At 50.4% G+C, this 25,353-nt stretch overlaps 1 protein-coding gene across 2 annotated transcripts in view; it reads right to left on the bottom strand.

Moving 5' to 3' along the window:
- The window catches only part of ABCB7 (ATP binding cassette subfamily B member 7), a 173,072-nt gene that overhangs the window by 123,340 nt on the left and 24,379 nt on the right, over positions 1–25,353 (bottom strand). The window contains exons 2-3 of one of the 2 annotated variants that reach the window (XM_075323860.1): positions 16,565–16,645; positions 10,942–11,028 (exon numbers count right to left, since the gene is read on the bottom strand). In XM_075323860.1, the coding sequence (XP_075179975.1) occupies positions 10,942–11,028; positions 16,565–16,645 (168 nt within the window). The remainder of the gene's footprint in view (positions 1–10,941; positions 11,029–16,564; positions 16,646–25,353) is intronic. The other variant, XM_075323861.1, reaches the window with a different exon arrangement.

The following is a 25,353-nucleotide window of genomic DNA, read 5'->3' as shown; positions in this document are numbered from 1 at the left end:
TACTGCTGACTGCTTCCTTACAACAGCGCGGGAGCCCACTTCTGTTTTATTATTTGATGCTAACTCCTCGTGGTGCATGCTGCAGCCATAAATTATACGACTTCAATAGCAGTTGTGACTATTTCATAACTGTATCAGGTGAGCAGATCTGATGTTCTCTGTAACGTTCTCTCAACATTAGTACCCTATTAGCACCCTTTGTTTTTTGAGTTTCTTTATATTATCAAGAAAGTTCGCAAACAGTTTGCTGAAGACAAGCAGATTAAGGACATGGATTACTAGAACCGTCCTGTGGTCTGATGAGAACAAGATAAACTTATTTAGTTCAGATGGTGTCAAGCGTGTGTGACCTCAACCAAGTGAAGAGTACAAAGACAAGTGTATCCTGCCTTTGTCAAGCATGGTGGTGGGAGTGTCATGGTTCGGGGCTGCAGGAGTGCTGCCGGCTGTGGGGATCTACAGTTTATTGAGGGAACCATGAATGTCAATATGTACTGAAACATACTGAAGCAGAGCATGATCCCCTCCCATTAGAAACTGGGCCGCAGGGCAGAATTCCAGCATGATAATGACCCCATTCACACCTCCAGGACGATCACTGTATTCCTATAAAAAAATTGTTTAAAAGAATTGAGAGTCCTCATTGGTTGATACCTTTTAATGGTTAATGGAAAAGATGGTAATAAATAGCAAGCTTTCGAGACTACTCAGGTCATAAAAATAAGGTACCTAAAAATAATGGTGGCCACACAAAACACTGCCGCTTTGGACACAATTTGGCCAGTTTCACTTAGGGTTGTACTCACTTCTATTGCCAGCGGTTTTGACAACACAGGCTGGATGTTTGTGACGCTAGTCACTACATGGATAAGTCATGAGGCAGGATAGTAAAACACTCCAGGGTCAGATACCAGGAGAGCACATCATAATTAAAGGGACTGTCAGCAAGGAATGACTGTTCTAACTAAATACAGGCGTTCATGCATTATGGGGCGGCTAATCATTTAGATGCACCTTCCCACCGGCTTGTTTTCCAGCTATCTCTGCCCTTCTCTGTCCCTATGAAGCTTGAGCTGTCCGACAAAGAAGAGGGAAGGGTAAAGACTGAGAGCTTGAGAGAAAACAAGCAGGTGGGAAGGTGTATTTAAATGATTAGCCCCGCCATGATGCGAAAACGCCTGTACTTGGATTGAACAGTCACGGTGATGACAGAGTCCTTTTAAGAGGTTATAGCTAGATGCATAGTCAGGTCACAGACCGGAATCAGAATACCTGGAAGGTAGCAGAGCAGAGGACAAGGCAAAAGGATGGTGAAACTAAGTCAATTGTCGGGCAGCAAAAGATTAAGTCTCTGAGCACAGATGCAAGAGGCCACCTGAGCAGAAGACTTAAGGGTGCTTTACACACTGCGACATCGCTAGCGATAGCACCCGCCCACGTCGCTGTTTTGTCATGGGGGTGATCGCTGCCGTAGCGAACAATTTCACTACGGCAGTGTCAGACGCACATACCTGCTTAGCAACATCGCTGGAGACACTGAACAATCCCTCCTTTAAGGGGGAAGTTCGTTCGGCGTCACAGCGGCGTCACTAAGCGGCCGCCCAATAGCAGAGGAGGGGCAGAGATGAGCGGCCGAAACATGCCGCCCACCTCCTTCCTTCCTCATTGCCGGTGAACGCAGGTAAGGAGATGTTCGTCGTTCCTGCGGTGTCACACATAGCAATTTGCCGCAGATACAACAAACAACCAGCAGCATACACCACCAACGATATTATCAAAAAGGAGCGACGTGTCAACGATTTTTGCTGTTTTTGCGTTTGTTAATGGTCGCTCCTTAAAGTCACACACAACAATATCGCTAACAGCGCCGGATGTGCGCCACAAACATCGTGACCCCGACGATATATCGTTAGCGATATCGTTGTGTGTAAAGTACCCTTAAGACTGGCAGTGTTCTAAGACCGACTGCTCATTAAAATAGCCGGGGAATCAAACAGAATAGAGCACACCTGGAAAACCCAGAACCTCCCAATCTCAGATTGGATGGCTGAGCGGTCACTAAAAACATCAAAAGCTCAGCACGCCCTTGCACTAGATTGGATAAATAAACTGTCAATCAGCATACCGACAGCTCAGCACTCCCGGAATCTATAGTGTAGCAAATAGTCACCTATTGCGTCCAAGACGCACAGGAGAAATTGTGACAGTGTTGAGTTATTTAGAGGGCACACCAAATTTACACTGTTATACAAGCTGCACTATGACTACTTTACATTATATCAAAGTGTCATATATATATATATAAATATATCTATCGTACACACACATATACATTATATACATACATATATATATACATATTATATATATATACACACATACATACATATATATACACATACACACACACAGATATATATATCACACATATATATATCACACATATACATATAAACACACACACACACACACACACACATATATATATGCATATATACATATACACATATCTATATATATAATTGCCTTATTCTGTCTGTCTGTCTGTCTGTCTGTCTGTCTGTCATGCTCCAAAATTGTGTCCTTACGGTGACACAAAGCTGATTGGCCGCTGGGCTCGCCATGGCCCCGCCCCCCCACACGGATTGGCCGCTCGCCCAGGCTGCGCCCCCACACGGATTGGCCAGCCGCTCGCCCAGGCTCCGCCCCCCCCCCACAGATTGGCCTCTCGCCCCGGCACCCTGCAGGCATTGGCAATTCGGCCACGCCACGCCCCCCTCACGCAATGCACGTTAGCTCTGGCCCCACCCCCTCCCTCCTCCCGCGCATTTCTCGAACTGACACGGCTGTCACGGAGGTGAGTACGGTACTCCCTGCCCACCCCCCCCCCCCCCCCCCCGCCCCCGCCCCCGCCCCCGCTCGCACAGGACTGGTGTGGATACGTTGCTAACCATGCTCGCATGGTTACAAGCGCTGTCACGGAGGTGAGTACTGTACTCCCTCCCCCCCCCCCTCCCCCCCCCCGGCCCCCGCTCGCACGGCAGTGGTGGGAGTGGTGTGGATACGTTGGTATCAAGCCCATCAAGGTCCTGCTGCGCCAGAAGATCCACACGCACACACACAAACATACACACACATCAGATCACACTCACACTCACTCTTACACACACCTCACACACACCTCACACACACCTCACATCGCATCCACATACTCACAACATCCTGGGATATCGCTTGCTTCTCGGCGGCGAAAATGTGCTGTTGTGATCTTCCAGGACCTGACGGAGGATCACATGGCCAGAAGCATGTGATATCCCCGGATGTTGTGAGTATGAGCGCGTAAGTGCGATATCGTCAGTGTCTGTGTGTGTGAGTGGATGCGATCGGGTGTGTGTGAGTGGATGCGATCGGGTGTGTGTGAGTGGATGCGATCGGGTGTGTGTGAGTGTATGCGATCGGGTGTGTGTCAGTGGATGCGATCGGGTGTGTGTGTGAGTTGATGCGATCGGGTGTGTGTGTGAGTGGATGCGATCGGGTGTGTGTGTGAGTGGATGCGATCGGGTGTGTGTGTGAGTGGATGCGATCGGGTGTGTGTGTGAGTGGATGCGATCGGGTGTGTGTGTGAGTGGATGCGATCGGGTGTGTGTGTGAGTGGATGCGATCGGGTGTGTGAGTGTCGGCAGAGGACCAGGCCGTGCTGGAGGAGGCTGGGAGCAGAGAGGCTGATCATGGGGAAGAGGGGAATGCTGATGCTGAAGGAGGCTGGGATGGGAAGGCTGGGAGGAAGGAGGCTGGGACGAGAGAGGCTGATCCTCAGGAAGGCTGAGGAGGGGAGGCTGATGCTGAGGGAGGCTGGAAGGAGAGAGGCTGAGCAAACGTGCTCCATCCGCCATACTGCGCACTCCCCATCGTGCTGCATCCCCCATGCTGCGCACTCCCAAACGTGGTCCATCCGCCATGCTGCGCACTCCCAAACGTGGTCCATCCGCCATGCTGCGCACTCCCAAACGTGCTCCATCCGCCATACTGCGCACTGGAGCACGTTTGGGAGTGCGCAGCATGGCGGATGGAGCACGTTTGAGAATGCGCAGCATGGCGGATGGAGCACGTTTGGGAGTGCGCAGCATGGCGGATGGAGCACGTTTGGGAGTGCGCAGCATGCCGGATGGTGCACGATCGGGAGTGCGCAGTATGGCGGATGGAGCACGTTTGGGAGTGCGCAGCATGGCGGATGGAGCACGTTTAGAAGTGCGCAGCATGGCGGATGGACCACGTTTGGGAGTGCGCAGCATGGCGGATGGAGCACGTTTAGGAGTGCGCAGCATGGCGGATGGAGCACGTTTGCAAGTGCGCAGCATGGCGGGTGGAGCACGATGGGAGGTGCACACCTCCCCCCAACACACACACACACGCGCACTGCACAACACACACACACTAGGAATCACAAACAACGCCCTACACAGACACCCACACAGACAACGCTGCACACACAAATATACGCACATACTGCACAACACACACATTGCTCAAAACATACCTCCCCCCAAAACACACCACACCCACACAAACCGCACAACACACACACACACACACAACGCTACAGACACACAGCGCTCCACAAACAACGCAACACACATACAACACCGCTCTCACCCCCCGCGACACTCAGAACATGTACAGCGCCCTACACAAACACTTGGTAACTACACACAACAACATCTATATATATATATAACAAAAATCATACATGAACTACACAATACGTAAATTCTAGAATACCCGATGCGTAGAATCGGGCCACCTTCTAGTCTATATATATAATTGCCTTATTCTGTCTGTCTTGCTCCAAAATTGTGTCCTTACGGTGACACAAAGCTGATTGGCCGCTGGGCTCGCCATGGCCCCGCCCCCCCGCACGGATTGGCCGCTCGCCTCGGCTCCGCTCCCCCACGGATTGGTCGCTCGCCTCGGCCTGGCCCCGCCCTCCTCATGGATTGGCCGCTCGCCCCGGCCCTCCGCACATCGCCAGACATAACCTTGCGCTGCTGGGATCGTGACGGAGCCGGTGAACGCTGGTAACCATTATACACATCGGGTAACTAAGGTCCCTTAGTTACCCGATGTGTATCATAGTTACCAGTGTACACCGGCTCCGTCACGATCCCAGCAGCGCCAGACATACCCTTGCGATGCTGGGATCGTGACGGAGCCGGTGAACGCTGGTAACCATTATACACATCGGGTAACTAAGGTCCCTTAGTTACCCGATGTGTATCATAGTTACCAGCGTACACCGGCTCCCGGTACACATGTGCAGGGAGCCGGCATTATACTCCTCTCCCCCCAGGACTACTCCTCCTATTATAGTCCTCCTATTATACTCCTCTCTGAGTATAATAGGAGAACTATTATAGCATGGTGGATGGAGCACGATGGGGTGCGCAGCATGGGGGATGTAGCACGATGGGGGGTGCGCAGCATGGGGAGTGCGCAGCATGGGGGATGGAGCACGATAGGGAGTGCGCAGCATGGGGGATGGAGCACGATGGGGAGTGCGCAGCATGGCGGATGGAGCACGATGGGGAGTGCGCAGCATGGGGGATGGAGCACGATGGGGGGTGCGCAGCATCGGGAATGGAGCACGATGGGGACTGCGCAGCATAGGGGATGGAGCACGATGGGGGGTGGGCAGCATGGGGGATGGAGCACGATGGGGGGGTGCGCAGCATGGGGGATGGGGCACGATGGGGAGTGCGCAGCATGGGGGATGGAGCACGATGGGGAGTGCGCAGCATGGGGGATGGAGCACGATGGGGAGTGCGCAGCATGGGGGATGGAGCACGATGGGAAGTGCGCAGCATAGGGGATGGAGCACGATGGGGGGTGGGCAGCATGGGGGATGGAGCACGATGGGGGGGGTGCGCAGCATGGGGGATGGGGCACGATGGGGGGTGCGCAGCATGGGGGATGGAGCACGATGGGGAGTGCGCAGCATGGGGGATGGAGCACGATGGGGAGTGCGCAGCATGGGGGATGGAGCACGATGGGAAGTGCGCAGCATAGGGGATGGAGCACGATGGGGGGTGGGCAGCATGGGGGATGGAGCACGATGGGGGGTGCGCAGCATGGGGATGGGGCACGATGGGGGGTGCGCAGCATGGGGGATGGAGCACGATGGGAGGTGCACACCTCCCCCCAACACACACAACACACCACACACACACTGGGAACCACAAACACCGCCATACACAGACACCCACACACACAGACAACGCCGCACACACACAACACAACACACAACACCCAACACACAAACACCGCGGCATACATAAATATACGCACATACCGCACAACACACACATTGCACAAAACATACCTCCCCCCAAAACACACCACACACACACAAACCGCGCAACACACACACACACACAACGCTACAGACACACAGGGCTCCACAAACAACGTAACACACGCAACACACATACAACACCGCTCTCACCCCCCGCCACACCCAGAAAATCTAGAATACCCGATGCGTAGAATCGGGCCACCTTCTAGTATACACATATACATATATACACATATATTATACACATATATATATGCAACTCGGCCACGCCCCGCCCCCCTCACGCAATGCACGATAGCTCTGGCCCCGCCCCCCCACGCATTCCCCGAACCGACACGGTCAGGGAGCCACGACTACCAGGTGAGTACTGTACCCCTGGGAGCCCACATCAGCGTACGCCGCCAAACCAGCCGACACATACCCTCGCATTTCTGGGGCTGGCCGGCGTATGCTGGTGTGGGCTCCCGTGCGAGCAGGGGACGAGATGCGCTGGTAACCATGGTAGCATAGTTACCAGCGCATCAAGGTCCTGCAGCGGCGGAAAATACACACACACACACATAACCGCACACACACACATACACACACACATCAGATCACACTCACTCTCACACACACACACACACACACACACACACCTCACACACACATCACATCGCATCCACATACTCACAACATCCTGGGATATCGCTTACTTCTCGGCGGCGATACTGTGCTGTGAGCTTCCAGAACCTGCCGGAGGATCACATGGCCAGAAGCATGTGGTATCTCCGGATGTTGTGAGTATAAGCGCGTATGTGCGATATCGTCAATGTGTGTGTGCGTGAGTGTATGCGATCGGGTGTGCGTGAGTGTATGCGATCGGGTGTGCGTGAGTGTATGCGATCGGGTGTGCGTGAGTGTATGCGATCGGGTGTGTGTGAGTGTATGCGATCGGGTGTGTGTGAGTGTATGCGATCGGGTGTGTGTGAGTGTATGCGATCGTGTGTGTGTGAGTGTATGCGATCGTGTGTGTGTGAGTGTATGCGATCGTGTGTGTGTGAGTGTATGCGAGTGTGTGTGTGTGTGTATGCGAGTGTGTGTGTGTGTGTGTGTGTGTGTGTGTGTGTGTGTGTGTGTGTATGCGATCGGATCTGTGAGTGTCGGCAGAGGAGCACGGCGTGCTGGAGGAGGCTGGGAGGAGAGAGGCTGATCCTGGGGAAGGCTGGGATGGGGAAGCTGAGCGAAGAGAGGCTGATGCTGGGGGAGGCTGAGGCTGGGGTAGGCTGGGAGGAGAGAGGCTGATACTGGGAGGAGAGAGGCTGATGTTGGGAGGAGAGAGGCTGATGCTGGGGGAGGCTGAGGCTGGGGTAGGCTGGGAGGAGAGAGGCTGATGCTGGGAAGAGAGAGGCTGATGCTGGGAGGAGAGAGGCTGATGCTGGGAGGAGAGAGGCTGATGCTGGGAGGAGAGAGGCTGATGCTGGGAGGAGAGAGGCTGATGCTGGGAGGAGAGAGGCTGATGCTGGGGACAGAAAAGGCTGATGCTGGGATGAGAGAGGCTGATGCTGCGGGCAGAGAGGCTGATGCTGCGGGCAGAGAGGCTGATGCTGCGGGCAGAGAGGCCGATGCTGCGGGCAGAGAGGCCGATGCTGCGGGCAGAGAGGCCGATGCTGCGGGCAGAGAGGCCGATGCTGCGGGCAGAGAGGCCGATGCTGCGGGCAGAGAGGCCGATGCTGCGGGCAGAGAGGCCGATGCTGCGGGCAGAGAGGCCGATGCTGCGGGCAGAGAGGCCGATGCTGCGGGCAGAGAGGCTGATGATGCGGGTAGAGAGGCTGATGCTGGTGCAGCATGGGGGATGGAGCACGATGGGGGGTGCGCAGCATGGGGGATGGAGCACGTTTGGGAGTGCGCAGCATGGCGGATAGAGCACGTTTGGGAGTGCGCAGCATGGCGGATGGAGCACGTTTGGGAGTGCGCAGCATGGCGGATGGAGCACGTTTGGGAGTGCGCAGCATGGCGGATGGAGCACGTTTGGGAGTGCGCAGCATGGGGGATGCAGCACGATGGGGAGTGTGGAGTATGGCGGATGGAGCACGTTTGGGAGTGCGCAGCATGGCGGATGGACCACGTTTGGGAGTGCGCAGCATGGCGGATGGAGCACGTTTGGGAGTGCGCAGCATGGCGGATGGAGCACGTTTGGGAGTGCGCAGCATGGTGGATGGAGCACGTTTGGGAGTGCGCAGCATGGGGGATGGAGCACGTTTGGGAGTGCGCAGCATGGCGGATGGAGCACGTTTGGGAGTGCGCAGCATGGCGGATGGAGCACGTTTGGGAGTGCGCAGCATGGCGGATGGAGCACGTTTGGGAGTGCGCAGCATGGCGGATGGAGCACGTTTGGGAGTGCGCAGCATGGCGGATGGAGCACGTTTGGGAGTGTGCAGCATGGCGGATGGAGCACGTTTGGGAGTGCGCAGCATGGGGGATGCAGCACGATGGGGAGTGTGGAGTATGGCGGATGGAGCACGTTTGGGAGTGCGCAGCATGGCGGATGGACCACGTTTGGGAGTGCGCAGCATGGCGGATGGAGCACGTTTGGGAGTGCGCAGCATGGCGGATGGAGCACGTTTGGGAGTGCGCAGCATGGTGGATGGAGCACGTTTGGGAGTGCGCAGCATGGTGGATGGAGCACGTTTGGGAGTGCACAGCATGGGAGATGGAGCACGATGGGGGGTGCGCAGCATAGGGGATGGAGCATGATGGGGAGTGCGCTGCATGGGGGATGGAACACGATGGGGAGTGCGCTGCATGGGGGATGGAGCACGATGGGAAGTGCACACCTCCCCCCAACACACACACACACGCGCGCGCGCACTGCACAACACACCACACACACACACTGGGAACCACAAACAACTGCCCTACACAGACACCCACACACACAGACAACGCTGCACACACACACAACACCCAACACACAAACACCGCGGCACACACAAATATACGAACATACCGCACAACACACACATTGCACAAAACATACCTCCCCCCAAAACACACCACACACACACAAACCGCGCAACACACACACACACACAACGCTACAGACACACAGCGCTCCACAAACAACGCAACACACATACAACACCGCCCTCACCCCCCGTCACACCCAGACAACACCCAGAACATGTACAGCCCCTACACAAACACTTGGTAACTACACACAACAACATTATAATATATATATATATATATATATATATATATATATATATATATATATATATATATACATATACATATATATACATATATACATATATACACATATATACATATACACACATACATACATACACACACCGTATTTTTCGCTTTATAAGACGCACTTTTGTTCCCCCCAAATTTTGGGGGAAAGTAGGGGGTGCGTCGTATAAACCGAATATACGGATTATATACTGCAGAGTCCAGGGGACGTGGGGGCCGCTCTGGAGCGGTGCTGGAGGCTGCTGGGGGGGGCTAGTGGAGGCTGGTGAAGCTGCGGGAAGGAGCCTTTGATCTCCTGCTCCCGCTCATATAATATGCACAGCCGCTGTGCATCACCGTGGTGCTGAAACCGCACCGCAGCGATGGGCTGGGGGAGCTGTGCATTTTATATCTGCCTGTACTCCCTTTGATCGCACATGCACCCCTGTGTTAGATATGGCCCCCATGCTGCGGGCCATAGTAAAATAAAAAAAAACTCTTTACTTACCCCCTCCAGCGTGTCTCCCCGTTCTCCCTCCTGGTGCTGTGACCAAGCACGCAAAGATTTCACTCTGCTGTGCCGATCACATGACCGGGACCGTGAACCAGGAAATGCAGGCAGGAGGCCGGAGCTCAACCCCAAGGAGGGGGACACGAGGGAGCACAGTGCTGGAGAAGGTAAGGAAAGAGTTTATTTTACTAAAAGCAGCAGCATGGGGGCGATATCTAACACAGGGTGCTGTGTGCCAGCCAGAGGGGGCCGCGTGTGCCAGCCACAGGGGGCCGCGTGTGCCAGCCACAGGGGGCCGCGTGTGCCAGCCACAGGGGGCCGCGTGTGCCAGCCACAGGGGGCCGCGTGTGCCAGCCACAGGGGGCCGCGTGTGCCAGCAATAGGGGACATGTTGCATCACTGGGGGACGTGTGCCAGCACGAGGGGGCTATATTCAATATAAGGTGGCCATATCCAGATTAAGGGGGCTAATTTTTGGATGGGGGGCTATGAGGGACATATACTCTATATGATTTGTTAGACGGACACTGGCATTATAAGACGGACCCCATTTATTAAAAAAAAATTCTCTATTCCTTCACCAAATTTGGGGGTGCGTCTTATAATCCGGTGCGTCTTATAAAGCGAAAAATACGGGGTATATATATATATATATATATATATACATACATATACATACATACATACATACATACACACACATACACACACACACAAATATTGTGTGTGTATGCTCTCTGTGTACACTGTGCATAGGCAGAAAGCAGACATTTAGTGAGGGAGGGGTTATACAGTAATAATTTTCTTGTGAAATTGTAGGTACGCTTAAAGGATAATTGGTATATCCAAAATTTCTCACCCCTTGCTTTGGGTCTGTATGAAGACCACCCCCTGCGTGTCCATGCCAGCATGTTCTTATGTGAGTTGAAGGCAAACCGGAGAGCACCTGCATCAAAGACACAATATTAAGAATACATACAGTTAATTCCTATGCAGCGTTAGAGGGTAGTATTTCATTGCACATTGAAAACTCAATATAATTTCCATGGAAAAAGCGGCCTATAAGACCTTTATGGCTTATGTACAGTATATAGATTATATCACTATTAGTCTTCTCGTATAAAACTACACAACATTTTGCTCCTACATCTACATTATATAGAACATTTATAGTGTATATGAGTTATTACATTTTGCCTGATCTGTACTGTAAGTTGATCCACTATGATCTATTATGTACTGTTTGGAGAATACATGCTGCCATGACATTTGTTTTCTGATTAGTGATGGGTGGACTCGCAGATACCTGGGACTGGTGGGTGTAACAGCAGGGCTGTGGAGTCGGAGTCGGAGTCGTGGAGTCGGAGCTCATTTTGGTGGAGTCGGAATCGGAGTTGGAGTCGGTATAAAATGCACCGACTCCGACTCCTAAAATATATAATAAATTGGGGACAGGAGTGCAATGCAGAATGTGCTGAATATTTTACTAAATAATAACATTTAGTATAATGCTTATATTTAAGTGAAAAATTTATTGTAGTACAATGTGAACATCAGACATTTAATTGTTTTTATGATACAATAATCAAGATATTTGGATAGAACATAAAATATTTATTGGATACAACTTTAGAACACAAAAAACTAATAAATTGTAAATATGTAATATTATATATATATACACAGTGTATATACACACACAAGATATATATGTAATCTACTGTATATTACATAGTGTATTACATATTTACAATTTATTACAGTTTTTTGTGTTCTAAAGTTGTATCCAATAAATATATTTTATGTTCTATCCAAATATCTTGATTATTGTATCATAAAAATTATTAAATGTCTAATGTTCACATACACATATTCATGTACTACAATAAATTTTTCACCTAACTATAAGCAATATATGTAGGAGTCGGAGTCGGAGTCGGAGTCGGTGCAAGAGAATTTGAGGAGTCGGAGTCGAAGGTTTGGCTTACCGACTCCACAGCCCTGTGTAACAGGGTTAAAAAAAATAAAAAAATAAATTGCGGTTCTGGCCCAGGATTGGTCCCAGTTATCTGGCCGGACGCCAGACCCCATATAAATCTATGGGGACCAGAATCAGGCAATTAAAAATGGTGGCAGAAGGGATAGGAGCAAGCGCTAGATACTTACGGAGGCTCCAGCGTGGTTGTAAACTGCTTCCGCGGCCGCTCATCCACTTCCGGGGCTACCCATCCACTTCCGGGGCCACCCATTATTGCTCATCCATATGCACTGCTTTCCTTCCCCACCGGCTGTGATTGGTTGCAGTCAGACACACCCCTCAGCCTGTGTGACAGCGACTGCCTGCAACCAATCACAGGCTCTGTCTGTGGGTTCCTATCATGGTGTTAAAATAAACCGCAAATAGCCTGAGTGACGTCACCGCTGATAGTGCGGCTCACACTAGTGGGGGTGCTGCCAGTCTTCTCTTTTTGTTGTGTGTGTATATATAATTATATATATGTGTATATATATATATATATATCTCTTTAGACGTTCCTTGAACCCCATCCCCCACCTTACCCAATAGCCTCATGTGTTTTTAACTTCCAAGGTCACTGGCTGATCTTATATGTAGGTTTTAGGAGCCCAGACAGATGCAGTATAGAGTAGGACCCAGCAAAAAAGGTTGCTGTGACGTGGCTGCTGGGCAGGTATTACAATGGCTATCTAATATGCCAAATACCTCTAAAAGTTTTTATATTAGTTTGCCATTACAATGTGCGACTGTGATTGGTTGCAGTCAGAAACCGTCACACAGGCTGAGGGGTGCGTCTGACTGCAACCAATCACAGATGCCAGGATGGCAGGTGGGCAGGGAAAGCAGTGCATATGGATGAGCAATAATGAGCGGCCGCAGGAGCAGTTACAGCTGCGCCGGAGCCTTGGTAAGTATAAAAGCGCTTGCTTCATTTTTATTTTCTTTATTTGTCCTTTATTGTTATTTATTTATTTTTTATTTCCCGAGTGCTGGATCCAGATCATTAGCCAGAATTCGCTGAGAATTCCAGGCCCAGGTCCGGCACTTGGGCATGTTTGAATCCACGCGGATCCGGACTTTTAGGCCATGTGCGCACTGGGAAATGGAATTTTCTTGAGAAAATTCCGCATGCTCTCAAAGATTACCGCACCCGCGGTAAAAAACCGCGGGAAACCGCACCCGAAAACCACATGCGGTTTGCCGCGGTATTGCCGCGTGCAGGTTGGGATGTGCTTTATTGCATTCAATGCAATAAAGCACATTGAAAAAAAAAAAAAAAAGTCATTTAATTCTGAGATAGTAGATAGACAGAAGAATAGATAGAGGGATAGATAGATAGACAGACAGAGGGATAGATAGAGGGATAGATAGATAGATGACAGATCGCTGCATTTCCCACGGTCGGCAGTGAGTTCACATTACCGGCCGTGGGAAATGACCGGTAATTACCTCTGCTGTCTGCTGCTTTCATTCAGCGCTGTGTCTGCGACAGTCGCGGCTGGATGGAAGCAGCGCAGGACCTGTGGATTACGCCGGAGCTTTGGTGCGGGAGGGGTTAATAAAATGGTGAACGACGCTTGTTTGTTTTATTTAAAATAAAGGATTTTTCGGTGTCTGTGTTTTTTTCACTTTATTTACGGGTTGATCATGTCAGCTGTCACATAGACGCTGCCATGATCAAGCCTGGAGTTAATGGCGGTGGTCCCCCACCAACATTAACCCCTTGTATTACCTTGCTGCCACTGCTACACGGCGGCAAGAAGAGCCGAGGACACGCCGGTGCTGACGCATAATGTATGCGACAGTGCCGGGGCAGCTGCGGCTGATATTCTCGGCTGCCGGAGGGGGAGTGAGGCGGGGGACATTAACCCTGCCCCTCTCCCTCCCCAGCCTGAGAATACTGGGCCGCCGCTGTGTGCTTACCTCGGCTGGACGGTAAATATGCAGCGGAGCCCACGTTCTTTTTTTTCTATATTTCCGTTTGCTTTCTATGTGTGTTCTATGTGTCTATGTCTGTGATGTGTCTGTGTCTGTGATGTGTTTGTGTTTACTCTCTGCTTTGCTTCCTCTTCCTGTAATGACATCACTTCCCTGCAAAACCGCAGGCAAGCGATGTACATTACCGGAGGTAAACCGCGAAATACCGCAGGGAATAACGCAGGAAAACGCAGTGAACCGCACAGAATTTGCTGCCTGCGTTATTCCCTGCGGGATTTCATGATTAACATTGGAGTCAATGGAGTGAAATCCCGCAGGGATGTGCGGAAAAGAAGTGACATGCACTTGTTTTTGCTGCGGGAATCCCACAGCAAAACATGCAGCTGTCAAATTCCGCCCAGTGCGCACAGCATTTTTTTTCTCCATAGGATTTGCTGGTGATTCACTGCAGAGATGTTATGAACATTTTCTGCAGCGAAACATGCAGCAAATCCGCGGAAAATCCGCGGCAAAATCCGGTAAGTGCGCACAGGGCCTTACAGTCCCATCAGTAATTCTGATACCAAAAAACTACAGATCAGCACCCAGGACTATCTCATAATAATAATCACCAATCATCTTCATGTATATAGCTCAACATTTTCCGCAGCGTTTTCCAATTCAGATGAGTTATTACAAAAAATAAACACTGCTTTATGTAATATTAAATTGCTAATTATATAAAAAAGGTTTCTGACCAATGATGCAACCATGGCACGGCACCATATGAAAGCTTACTTTAAAAGATTACCTATCAAATTGTCTTATCCTGCAGACAGCCGGCTCATACTGACTGACAGCCGCTCTGCAGGTTGTCAGTGCTGGGGACGCGGTTACAGCCGTAGCTCAGTGTGTACTGACCGGTGACTGAAGACGCGCCTCAAAGACTATAAGCTGGAGGCTGCTGGGAGGAATAAAGTTTATTTCCTCCCACCAGTGGAGCACTCCGTGCAGGCCCCAGTCAGCCTTAGAACATTAGTAACCTGCAGATTACCCTATATAAGCAGCTTAACAGCATGTGGGAATCTGTTGGTAGGTTTTTGCTGTCCCATGTGAGATAACCGTAAAGTAGGGTCAGAGACCCTGGATTTTAGAGGTGTGTCACTTACTGCGCTTCTTGCTGTAGTTTTGAGAAAACACTGCTTTATCTGAGGATTTTCCACTAGTCCTCAGTGATGAGCTCTACTATGTAGTCCTCCATCTTCATGAGCTCTAGCTTGCCCCACCCCTCACCAGTAATTTACAGATTTCTGCCTATGCACAGTGTACCCAAAAAGCTGTCAATCAATAGTGCGGGTTTGGTTTGACAGATCTCATCAGTGAGAGGACCAGCAGAGCTATAGCAGAGAAAAATAATAAAATCAAAACAAGAGGGAGTAGCTTTTTAAGTAACCCAATGCTGGAATCAGGGTCTCTGGCCTTATTTTATGCTGCCCTTAGATTGAAAAGAATAAATGTGGTAACAGATGTGCTTTAAAGGGAACCAACCAGCAGGATTTCCATATGTACAGTAAAGCCAGTGCTATACTGGCGCTAGGATGCTGAATGTAAGCATAGCTTCTGTTCTGAGATTGGAGGTTTTATTTCAGGAATATGAGCAAGTAAAGTTCCAGCAATACACTGCTATTTGATTGACAGGTGCAGCAGGAAGGTAATACGTAGGTTGGATCTTGCTATCTATTCCCGCCCCTGTCTGTTTGCTTGTGTCGGCTTTATCATCTATGACGGTGACAGGGGGAGGAAGGCCAGGCAGGCAGACAGGGGCAGGAATAGATACAGAAACCCGACCCACATATTCCCTTCCTGTTGCACCTGTCAATCAAATATCAGTGCATTGCTGGAACTTTACTTGCACATATTTCTGAAATATAATATGCAATCGCGAAACAGAAGTTGTGCTTACATTCAGCATCCTAGCACCAGTATAGCACTGGCTTTACTTTACATATGAAAATCCTGCTGGTTGGTTCCCTTCAAGGCACTGCATTATCAACAAAACCCATTACACCTTCCTGAAGGGCGGCAATTTATAGAATGGACTGGAAAACAAACTTTCCTGCCACCGCCTGTAGGTGATGACAGCATGACACAGGTAGCCTTTATGGTATTCAGGGCAGGCGGGTAGACTGCGGTCATGGCTGTAGCAGCACTCTGTGGTAGCACTTCTGATCTCATTCACAATATGAATATGGAGAGACAACGGTAAGATAACCACAATGCCGAGGTGCTTATAGTGTACTCTGCCTTCATTCCGTATACGTGGATATGCAATGCTTATAGACCTATACTTTATTATACATCTGTATCCACCAGACTATATTATCAAGGCATTATCATACTTTTTTATTCCTTCTACTGACAGAAACATGATTCATTCATTTCTAAAAGGCATTATGCAAAACGATGCAGGATAATAAATGAGAGAATCCTCTCAGGGTGTTACCCATCTCATCTCCCCGCTGCCAACATAGAAGGAAACCATTAATACCTTTGTTGCATCTAACAAGTGGCATGAATTGTCTTTCCCCCATATGCACCAGGAAGTCTGTCTTGGGAACGGGTGTAGGACCTGAGGAAAAAGGAAGGACTGGTTAAGTCAAAGGAGAATAATGACTCTTCAAAGAATAGCGCTTCAGCCTGGGCTTTTATGTTTTCTGATGCCCAGGAGGAAAACACAACCTAGAAAGCTGAAACTGCGCCAGGAGAACATAGGCAGCAGGTGTAAAGCAAATGAAAAACAAACATTAAAAATGCAGAACGACAAAGGGACCTTTCTAGCGCTGCAGCGACTACCTCCCGAGACAGCAGCAGCCTTTGCTTCTTTGTATCTCCGAATCCCTCTCCATTTCTCAGAGTCTCCCCCTTATGTTACTCTTCTCATACTGTACAAAGGATGGTGGGCAACAGATAATTCACTTCTGGCCAAAACATGTAAAGGGAACCTGACAGTGTGGAAATTCTGTACGACCTCTGGGCGGCGTTTTATAGAGCAAGAGAAGCTCATACAGGGCTGAGGGAAACGTATAAATGGTATTTTACCCAAACTGCTGCTCATCCTGGGCCTGACCATGACTGACAGCTATGTCTGTATGCCGCCATCCTTATCAGGACCACCCGCCTTCTGGCCAAAACATTTAAAGGGAACCTGGCAGCGTGGAAAGTCTGTACAACCTCTGGGCGGCGTATTATAGAGCAAGAGAAGCTCATACAGGGCTGAGGGAAACGTATAAATGGTATTTTACCCAAACTGCTGCTCATCCTGGGCCTGACCATGACTGACAGCTATGTCTGTATGCCGCCATCCTTATCAGGACCACCCGCCTTCTGGCCAAAACATTTAAAGGGAACCTGGCAGCGTGGAAAGTCTGTACAACCTCTGGGCGGCGTATTATAGAGCAAGAGAAGCTCATACAGGGCTGAGGGAAACGTATAAATGGTATTTTACCCAAACTGCTGCTCATCCTGGGCCTGACCATGACTGACAGCTATGTCTGTATGCCGCCATCCTTATCAGGACCACCCGCCTTCTGGCCAAAACAATTAAAGGGAACCTGGCAGCGTGGAAAGTCTGTACAACCTCTGGGCGGCGTATTATAGAGCAAGAGAAGCTCATACAGGGCTGAGGGAAACGTATAAATGGTATTTTACCCAAACTGCTGCTCATCCTGGGCCTGACCATGACTGACAGCTATGTCTGTATGCCGCCATGCTCATCAGGACCACCCGCCTTCTGGGCCCTAGGCGACATACTCTTGTGAATTTTCACATAAGAGAGTAAAGGCCCCGTCACATGCAGCGACTTATATATATATATATATATATATATATATATTAGTTAGGTCCAGAAATATTTGGACAGTGACACAAGTTTTGTTATTTTAGCTGTTCACAAAAACATGTTCAGAAATACAATTATATATATAATATGGGCTGAAAAAGCACACTCCCAGCTGCAATATGAGAGTTTTCACATCCAAATCGGAGAAAGGGTTTAGGAATCATAGCTGTGTAATGCATAGCCTCCTCTTTTTCAAGGGACCAAAAGTAATTGGACAAGGGACTCTAAGGGCTGCAATTAACTCTGAAGGTGTCTCCCTCGTTAACCTGTAATCAATGAAGTAGTTAAAAGGTCTGGGGCTGATTACAGGTGTGTGGTTTTGCATTTGGAAGCGGTTGCTGTGACCAGACAACATGCGGTCTAAGGAACTCTCAATTGAGGTGAAGCAGAACATCCTGAGGCTGAAAAAAAAGAAAAAATCCATCAGAGAGATAGCAGACATGCTTGGAGTAGCATAATCAACAGTCGGGTACATTCTGAGAAAAAAGGAATTGACTGGTGAGCTTGGGAACTCAAAAAGGCCTGGGCGTCCACGGATGACAACAGTGGTGGATGATCGCCGCACACTTTCTTTGGTGAAGAAGAACCCGTTCACAACATCAACTGAAGTCCAGAACACTCTCAGTGAAGTAGGTGTATCTGTCTCTAAGTCAACAGTAAAGAGAAGACTCCATGAAAGTAAATACAAAGGGTTCACATCTAGATGCAAACCATTCATCAATTCCAAAAATAGACAGGCCAGAGTTAAATTTGCTGAAAAACACCTCATGAAGCCAGCTCAGTTCTGGAAAAGTATTCTATGGACAGATGAGACAAAGATCAACCTGTACCAGAATGATGGGAAGAAAAAAGTTTGGAGAAGAAAGGGAACGGCACATGATCCAAGGCATACCACATCCTCTGTAAAACATGGTGGAGGCAACGTGATGGCATGGGCATGCATGGCTTTCAATGGCACTGGGTCACTTGTGTTTATTGATGACATAACAGCAGACAAGAGTAGCCGGATGAATTCTGAAGTGTACCGGGATATACTTTCAGCCCAGATTCAGCCAAATGCCGCAAAGTTGATCGGACGGCGCTTCATAGTACAGATGGACAATGACCCCAAGCATACAGCCAAAGCTACCCAGGAGTTCATGAGTGCAAAAAAGTGGAACATTCTGCAATGGCCAAGTCAATCACCAGATCTTAACCCAATTGAGAATGCATTTCACTTGCTCAAATCCAGACTTAAGACGGAAAGACCCACAAACAAGCAAGACCTGAAGGCTGCGGCTGTAAAGGCCTGGCAAAGCATTAAGAAGGAGGAAACCCAGCGTTTGGTGATGTCCATGGGTTCCAGACTTAAGGCAGTGATTGCCTCCAAAGGATTCGCAACAAAATATTGAAAATAAAAATATTTTGTTTGGGTATGGTTTATTTGTCCAATTACTTTTGACCTCCTAAAATGTGGAGTGTTTGTAAAGAAATGTGTACAATTCCTATCAGATATTTTTGTTCAAACATTCAAATTAAACGTTACAATCTGCACTTGAATTCTGTTCTGGAGGTTTCATTTCAAATGCAATGTGGTGGCATGCAGAGCCCAACTCGCGAAAATTGTGTCACTGTCCAAATATTTCTGGACCTAACTGTATATATACACACACACACACAAACACACATACATACATACACACATGATATATCGCCGGGGTCACGGATTCCATGACGCACATCCGGCATCGTTAGCGACGTTGCGTGTGACACCAACGAACGGCCGTTAACAATGGAAAATACTCACCAAATCGTCCATCGTTGACACGTCGTTCGTTTTCAAAAAATTGTTGATTGTTGCAGTACGCAGGTTGTTCGTCGTTCCTGAGGCAGCACACATCGCTACGCGTGACACCTCAGGAACGACGAACTCCAGCTTACCTGCGGCCACCGGCAATGCGGAAGGAAGGAGGTGGGCGGTATGTTACGGCCGTTCATCTCCGCCCCTCTGCTTCTATTGGGCGGCCGCTTAGTGACATCGCACGAATCGCCCCCTTAGAAAGGAGGCGGTTCACTGGGAACAGCGACGTCACTAGGCAGGTAAGTCCGTGTGACGGCTCCTAACAATTTTGTGCACCACGGGCAGCAATTTGCCCGTAACGCACAAATGACGGGGGCGGGTATGCTCGCTAGCGATATCGTTATCGATATCGCTGCGTGTGACGGGGCCTTAACAGACCATTTTTGATCTGTGCGACATCTGTAAACTGCCTGAACTTTTTTTTATCCATTGACTCTTAATAATGGAGTAGCTAAAAATGCATGAAATGCGGATGGAACAATGAAGTTGAACGTCTGTCTTAAAGGGGTGGTTCACTATTCTGCAGTAGTGACCACATCTCTGTAAAACTGATAGAAGAAGGGAATTTTGTTTACTTACCGTAAATTCCTTTTCTTCTAGCTCCAATTGGGAGACCCAGACAATTGGGGTGTATAGCTTATGCCTCCGGAGGTCACACAAAGCATTACACTTAAAAGTGTAAACCCCTCCCCTCTGCCTATACACCCCCCCGTGCATCACGGGCTCCTCAGTTTTGGTGCAAAAGCAGGAAGGAGGAAACTTATAAATTGGTCTAAGGTAAATTCAATCCGAAGTATGTTCGGAGAACTTAAACCATGAACCAAAGAACAATTCAACATGAACAACATGTGTACACAAAAGAACAACAGCCCGAAGGGAACAGGGGCGGGTGCTGGGTCTCCCAATTGGAGCTAGAAGAAAAGGAATTTACGGTAAGTAAACAAAATTCCCTTCTTCTTTGTCGCTCCATTGGGAGACCCAGACAATTGGGACGTCCAAAAGCAGTCCCTGGGTGGGTAAAGAATACCCCGGTAATAGAGCCGAAAAACGGCCCCTTCCTACAGGTGGGCAACCGCCGCCTGGAGGACTCGCCTACCTAAGCTGCCATCTGCCGAAGCATAGGTATGCACCTGATAGTGCTTCGTGAAAGTGTGCAGACTCGACCAGGTAGCCGCCTGACACACCTGCTGAGCCGTAGCCTGGTGCCGCAATGCCCAGGACGCACCCACGGCTCTGGTAGAATGGGCTTTCAGTCCTGAAGGAACCGGAAGGCCAGAAGAACGGTAGGCTTCAAGAATTGGTTCCTTGATACACCGAGCCAAGGTTGACTTGGAAGCCTGCGACCCTTTACGCTGGCCAGCGACAAGGACAAAGAGCGCATCCGAGCGGCGCAGGGGCGCCGTACGAGAAATGTAGAGCCGGAGTGCTCTCACAAGATCTAACAAGTGCAAATCCTTTTCACATTGGTGAACTGGATGAGGACAAAAAGAAGGTAAGGAGATATCCTGATTGAGATGAAAAGGGGATACCACCTTCGGGAGAAATTCCGGAACCGGACGCAGAACCACCTTGTCCTGGTGAAATACCAGGAAGGGAGCTTTGCATGACAGTGCAGCTAGCTCAGACACTCTGCGAAGTGATGTGACTGCCACTAGGAAGACCACCTTCTGCGAGAGGCGAGAAAGAGAAATATCTCTCATTGGCTCGAAAGGTGGTTTCTGAAGAGCCATTAGCACCCTGTTCAGATCCCAGGGTTCTAGCGGGCGCTTGTAAGGGGGGACTATGTGGCAAACCCCCTGCAGGAACGTGCGTACTTGCGGAAGCCTTGCTAGACGCTTTTGAAAAAATACAGAGAGCGCCGAGACTTGTCCCTTAAGAGAGCCGAGAGACAGCCCCTTTTCCATTCCGGATTGAAGGAAAGACAGAAAAGTGGGCAAGGCAAATGGCCATGGAATAAAACCCTGATCAGAGCACCAGGATAAGAAGATCCTCCACGTCCTGTGGTAGATCTTGGCTGACGTTGGTTTCCTGGCCTGTCTCATAGTGGCAATGACCTCTTGAGATAACCCTGAAGACGCTAGGATCCAGGACTCAATGGCCACACAGTCAGGTTGAGGGCCGCAGAATTCAGATGGAAAAATGGCCCTTGAGACAGCAAGTCTGGTCGGTCTGGTAGTGCCCACGGTTGACCCATCGTGAGATGCCACAGATCCAGGTACCACGACCTCCTCGGCCAGTCTGGGGCGACGAGGAGGGCGCGGCGGCAGTCGGACCTGATCTTGCGTAACACTCTGGGCAGCAGTGCCAGAGGAGGAAAGACATAAGGCAGTCGAAACTGCGACCAATCCTGAACTAAGGCGTCTGCTGCCAGAGCTCTGTGATCTTGAGACCGTGCCATGAATGCCGGGACCTTGTTGTTGTGCCGGGACGCCATTAGGTCGACGTCCGGCTTCCCCCAGCGGCAACAGATCTCTTGAAACACGTCCGGGTGAAGAGACCATTCCCCTGCGTTCATGCCCTGGCGACTGAGAAAGTCCGCTTCCCAGTTTTCCACGCCCGGGATGTGTACTGCGGAGATGGTGGAGGCTGTGGCTTCCACCCACAGCAGAATCCGCCGAACTTCCTGGAAGGCTTGCCGACTGCGCGTGCCACCTTGGTGGTTGATGTATGCCACCGCCGTGGCGTTGTCCGACTGAATTCGGATCTGCCTGCCTTCCAGCCACGGCTGGAACGCCTTCAGGGCTAGATACACTGCCCTTATCTCCAGAACATTGATCTGAAGGGAGGACTCTGGCTGAGTCCAGGTACCCTGAGCCCTGTGGTGGAGGAAGACCGCTCCCCACCCTGACAGACTCGCGTCCGTCGTGACCACAGCCCAGGATGGGGGCAGGAAGGATTTCCCCTTTGACAAAGAAGTGGGAAGAAGCCACCACTGAAGGGATGCCTTGGCTGCCCGAGAAAGGGAGACGTTCCTGTCGAGGGACGGCGATTTCCTGTCCCATTTGCGGAGAATGTCCCATTGAAGAGGACGCAGATGAAACTGTGCAAATGGAACTGCCTCCATTGCTGCCACCATCTTCCCTAGGAAGTGCATGAGGCGTCTCAAGGGGTGCGACTGGGCTCGGAGGAGAGATTGCACCCCTGTCTGTAGTGATCGCTGTTTGTCCAGTGGAAGTTTCACTATCGCTGGGAGAGTGTGAAACTCCATCCCGAGATATGTCAGCGATTGTGTCGGTGTCAGTTTTGACTTTGGGAAATTGATGATCCACCCGAACCTCTGGAGTGTCTCCAGAGCAATGTTCAGGCTGTGTTGGCATGCCACCCGAGAGGGGGCCTTGACAAGAAGATCGTCCAAGTAAGGGATCACTGAGTGTCCCTGAGAGTGTAGGACTGCAACCACTGTTGCCATGACCTTGGTGAAGACCCGTGGGGCTGTTGCCAGGCCGAAAGGCAGTGCCACGAACTGAAGGTGTTCGTCCCCGATGGCGAAATGCAGGAAGCGCTGATGCTCTGGTGCAATCGTCACGTGGAGATAAGCATCCTTGATGTCGATTGAGGCTAGGAAGTCTCCTTGGGACATCGAGGCGATGACGGAGCGGAGAGATTCCATCCGGAATCGTCTGGTTTTCACGTGTTTGTTGAGCAGTTTGAGGTCCAGGACGGGACGGAAAGATCCGTCCTTTTTTGGTAGGACAAACAAGTTGGAGTAAAAACCGTGACCCCATTGCTGAAGGGGAACGGGGATAACTACTCCTTCTGCCTTCAGAGAGTTCACCGCCTGAAGAAGAGCATCGTCTCGCTCGGGGGGCGGAGATGTTCTGAAGAAACGAATCGGAGGACGAGAATTGAACTCTATCCTGTAACCGTGAGACAGAATGTCTCTCACCCATCGGTCTTGGACATGTGGGAACCAGGCGTCGGAAAAGCGGGAGAGCCTGCCACCGACCGAGGATGTGGTTTGGGGAGTCCGCCAGTCATGAGGAGGCCGCTTTGGGAGCGGTTCCTCCGGCGGTCTTTTTAGGACGTGCCTTAGACCGCCATGAATCAGAGTTCCTCTGATCCTTTTGAGGCCTGTTGGGCGAGGAGAATTGAGACCTGCCTGAGGGCCGAAAGGACCGAAACCTCGATTGTACCTTCCGTTGTTGAGGTCTGTTAGGTTTGGACTGGGGTAAGGACGAGTCCTTACCCTTGGATTGTTTAATGATTTCATCCAATTGCTCGCCAAACAGGCGGTCGCCAGAAAACGGCAAACCGGTTAAAAACTTCTTGGAAGCAGAGTCTGCCTTCCATTCACGTAGCCACATGGCCCTGCAGACTGCCACTGAATTGGCGGATGCTACCGCTGTACGGCTCGCAGAGTCTAGTACCGCATTCATGGCGTAGGACGCAAACGCCGACGCCTGAGAGGTTAATGACACAACCTGCGGAGTCGCGGCTCGTGTGAGTGCATTAATCTCAGACTGACAAGCTAAGATAGCTTGTAGTGCCCACACGGCAGCAAATGCCGGAGCAAAGGACGCGCCGATAGCCTCATAGATGGATTTCATCAGGAGCTCTATCTGCCTGTCAGTGGCATCCTTGAGTGATGCACCATCTGCCACTGCAACTATGGATCTGGCCGCCAGTCTAGAGACTGGAGGATCCACCTTGGGACACTGGGCCCAACCCTTGACTACGTCAGGGGGGAAGGGATAACGTGTGTCATGAAGTAGCTTAGTAAAGCGCTTATCCGGAAAAGCTCGGTGCTTCTGGACTGCGTCTTTGAAGTCGGAGTGATCAAGAAACGCACTCCGTGTACGTTTGGGAAACCTAAAATGAAATTTCTCCTGCTGAGAAGCTGACTCCTCAATCGGAAGGGGTGGAGGAGAAAGATCTAACACCTGATTGATTGACGCTATAAGGTCGTTTACTATGGCGTCCCCTTCAGGCGTATCAAGGTTGAGCGCGGTGTCAGGATCAGAGTCCTGATCTGCCGCATCTGCTTCATCTTCCAGAGAGTCCTCATGCTGAGAACCTGAACAGTGAGATGAAGTCGAGGGAATCTCCCAGCGAGCCTGCTTAGCCGGTCTGGGACTGCGGTCCGTGTCGGAGTCCTCCCCATGGGACCTATGAGTTGACCCAGGAGCTCTTTGCTGCTCCGACCGAGGGGGGCATGGGGGCAATGAATCAACAGTGCCCGGGGCCTGTGTTACAGGTCTGGACTGCAAAGCTTCCAGTATCTTAGCAGACCATCTATCCATAGACTCAGAAAGTTTGTCAGCAAATACTGCAAACTCTGTCCCTGTCACCTGGACAGTGGGGGCCGGAGGTTCCACCTGGGCCGGGGGTCCCACCAGTGGCTGAGACTCCGGCTGAGTGAGTGTCACAGGGGCCGAGCATTGCACACAATGAGGGTAGGTGGAACCTGCAGGAAGCATTGCCGCACATGAGGTACAGGTTGCAAAGTAAGCCTGTGCTTTGGTACCCTTGCTTTTTGCAGACGACATGCTGTTTCTCCTCTTAGAATAATCAGTGAGGGTATATAGCCAAACGCTAACAGTGTGGCCGTACAGAGTAAATGTATACACTATAAGTATATAAATATACAATTCGGCACCCA

Source organism: Anomaloglossus baeobatrachus, chromosome 9 (genome assembly GCF_048569485.1).
Source record: "Anomaloglossus baeobatrachus isolate aAnoBae1 chromosome 9, aAnoBae1.hap1, whole genome shotgun sequence".
NCBI classification, from domain to species: domain Eukaryota; kingdom Metazoa; phylum Chordata; class Amphibia; order Anura; family Aromobatidae; genus Anomaloglossus; species Anomaloglossus baeobatrachus.
This window is presented reverse-complemented; position numbering and strand designations above follow the sequence as displayed.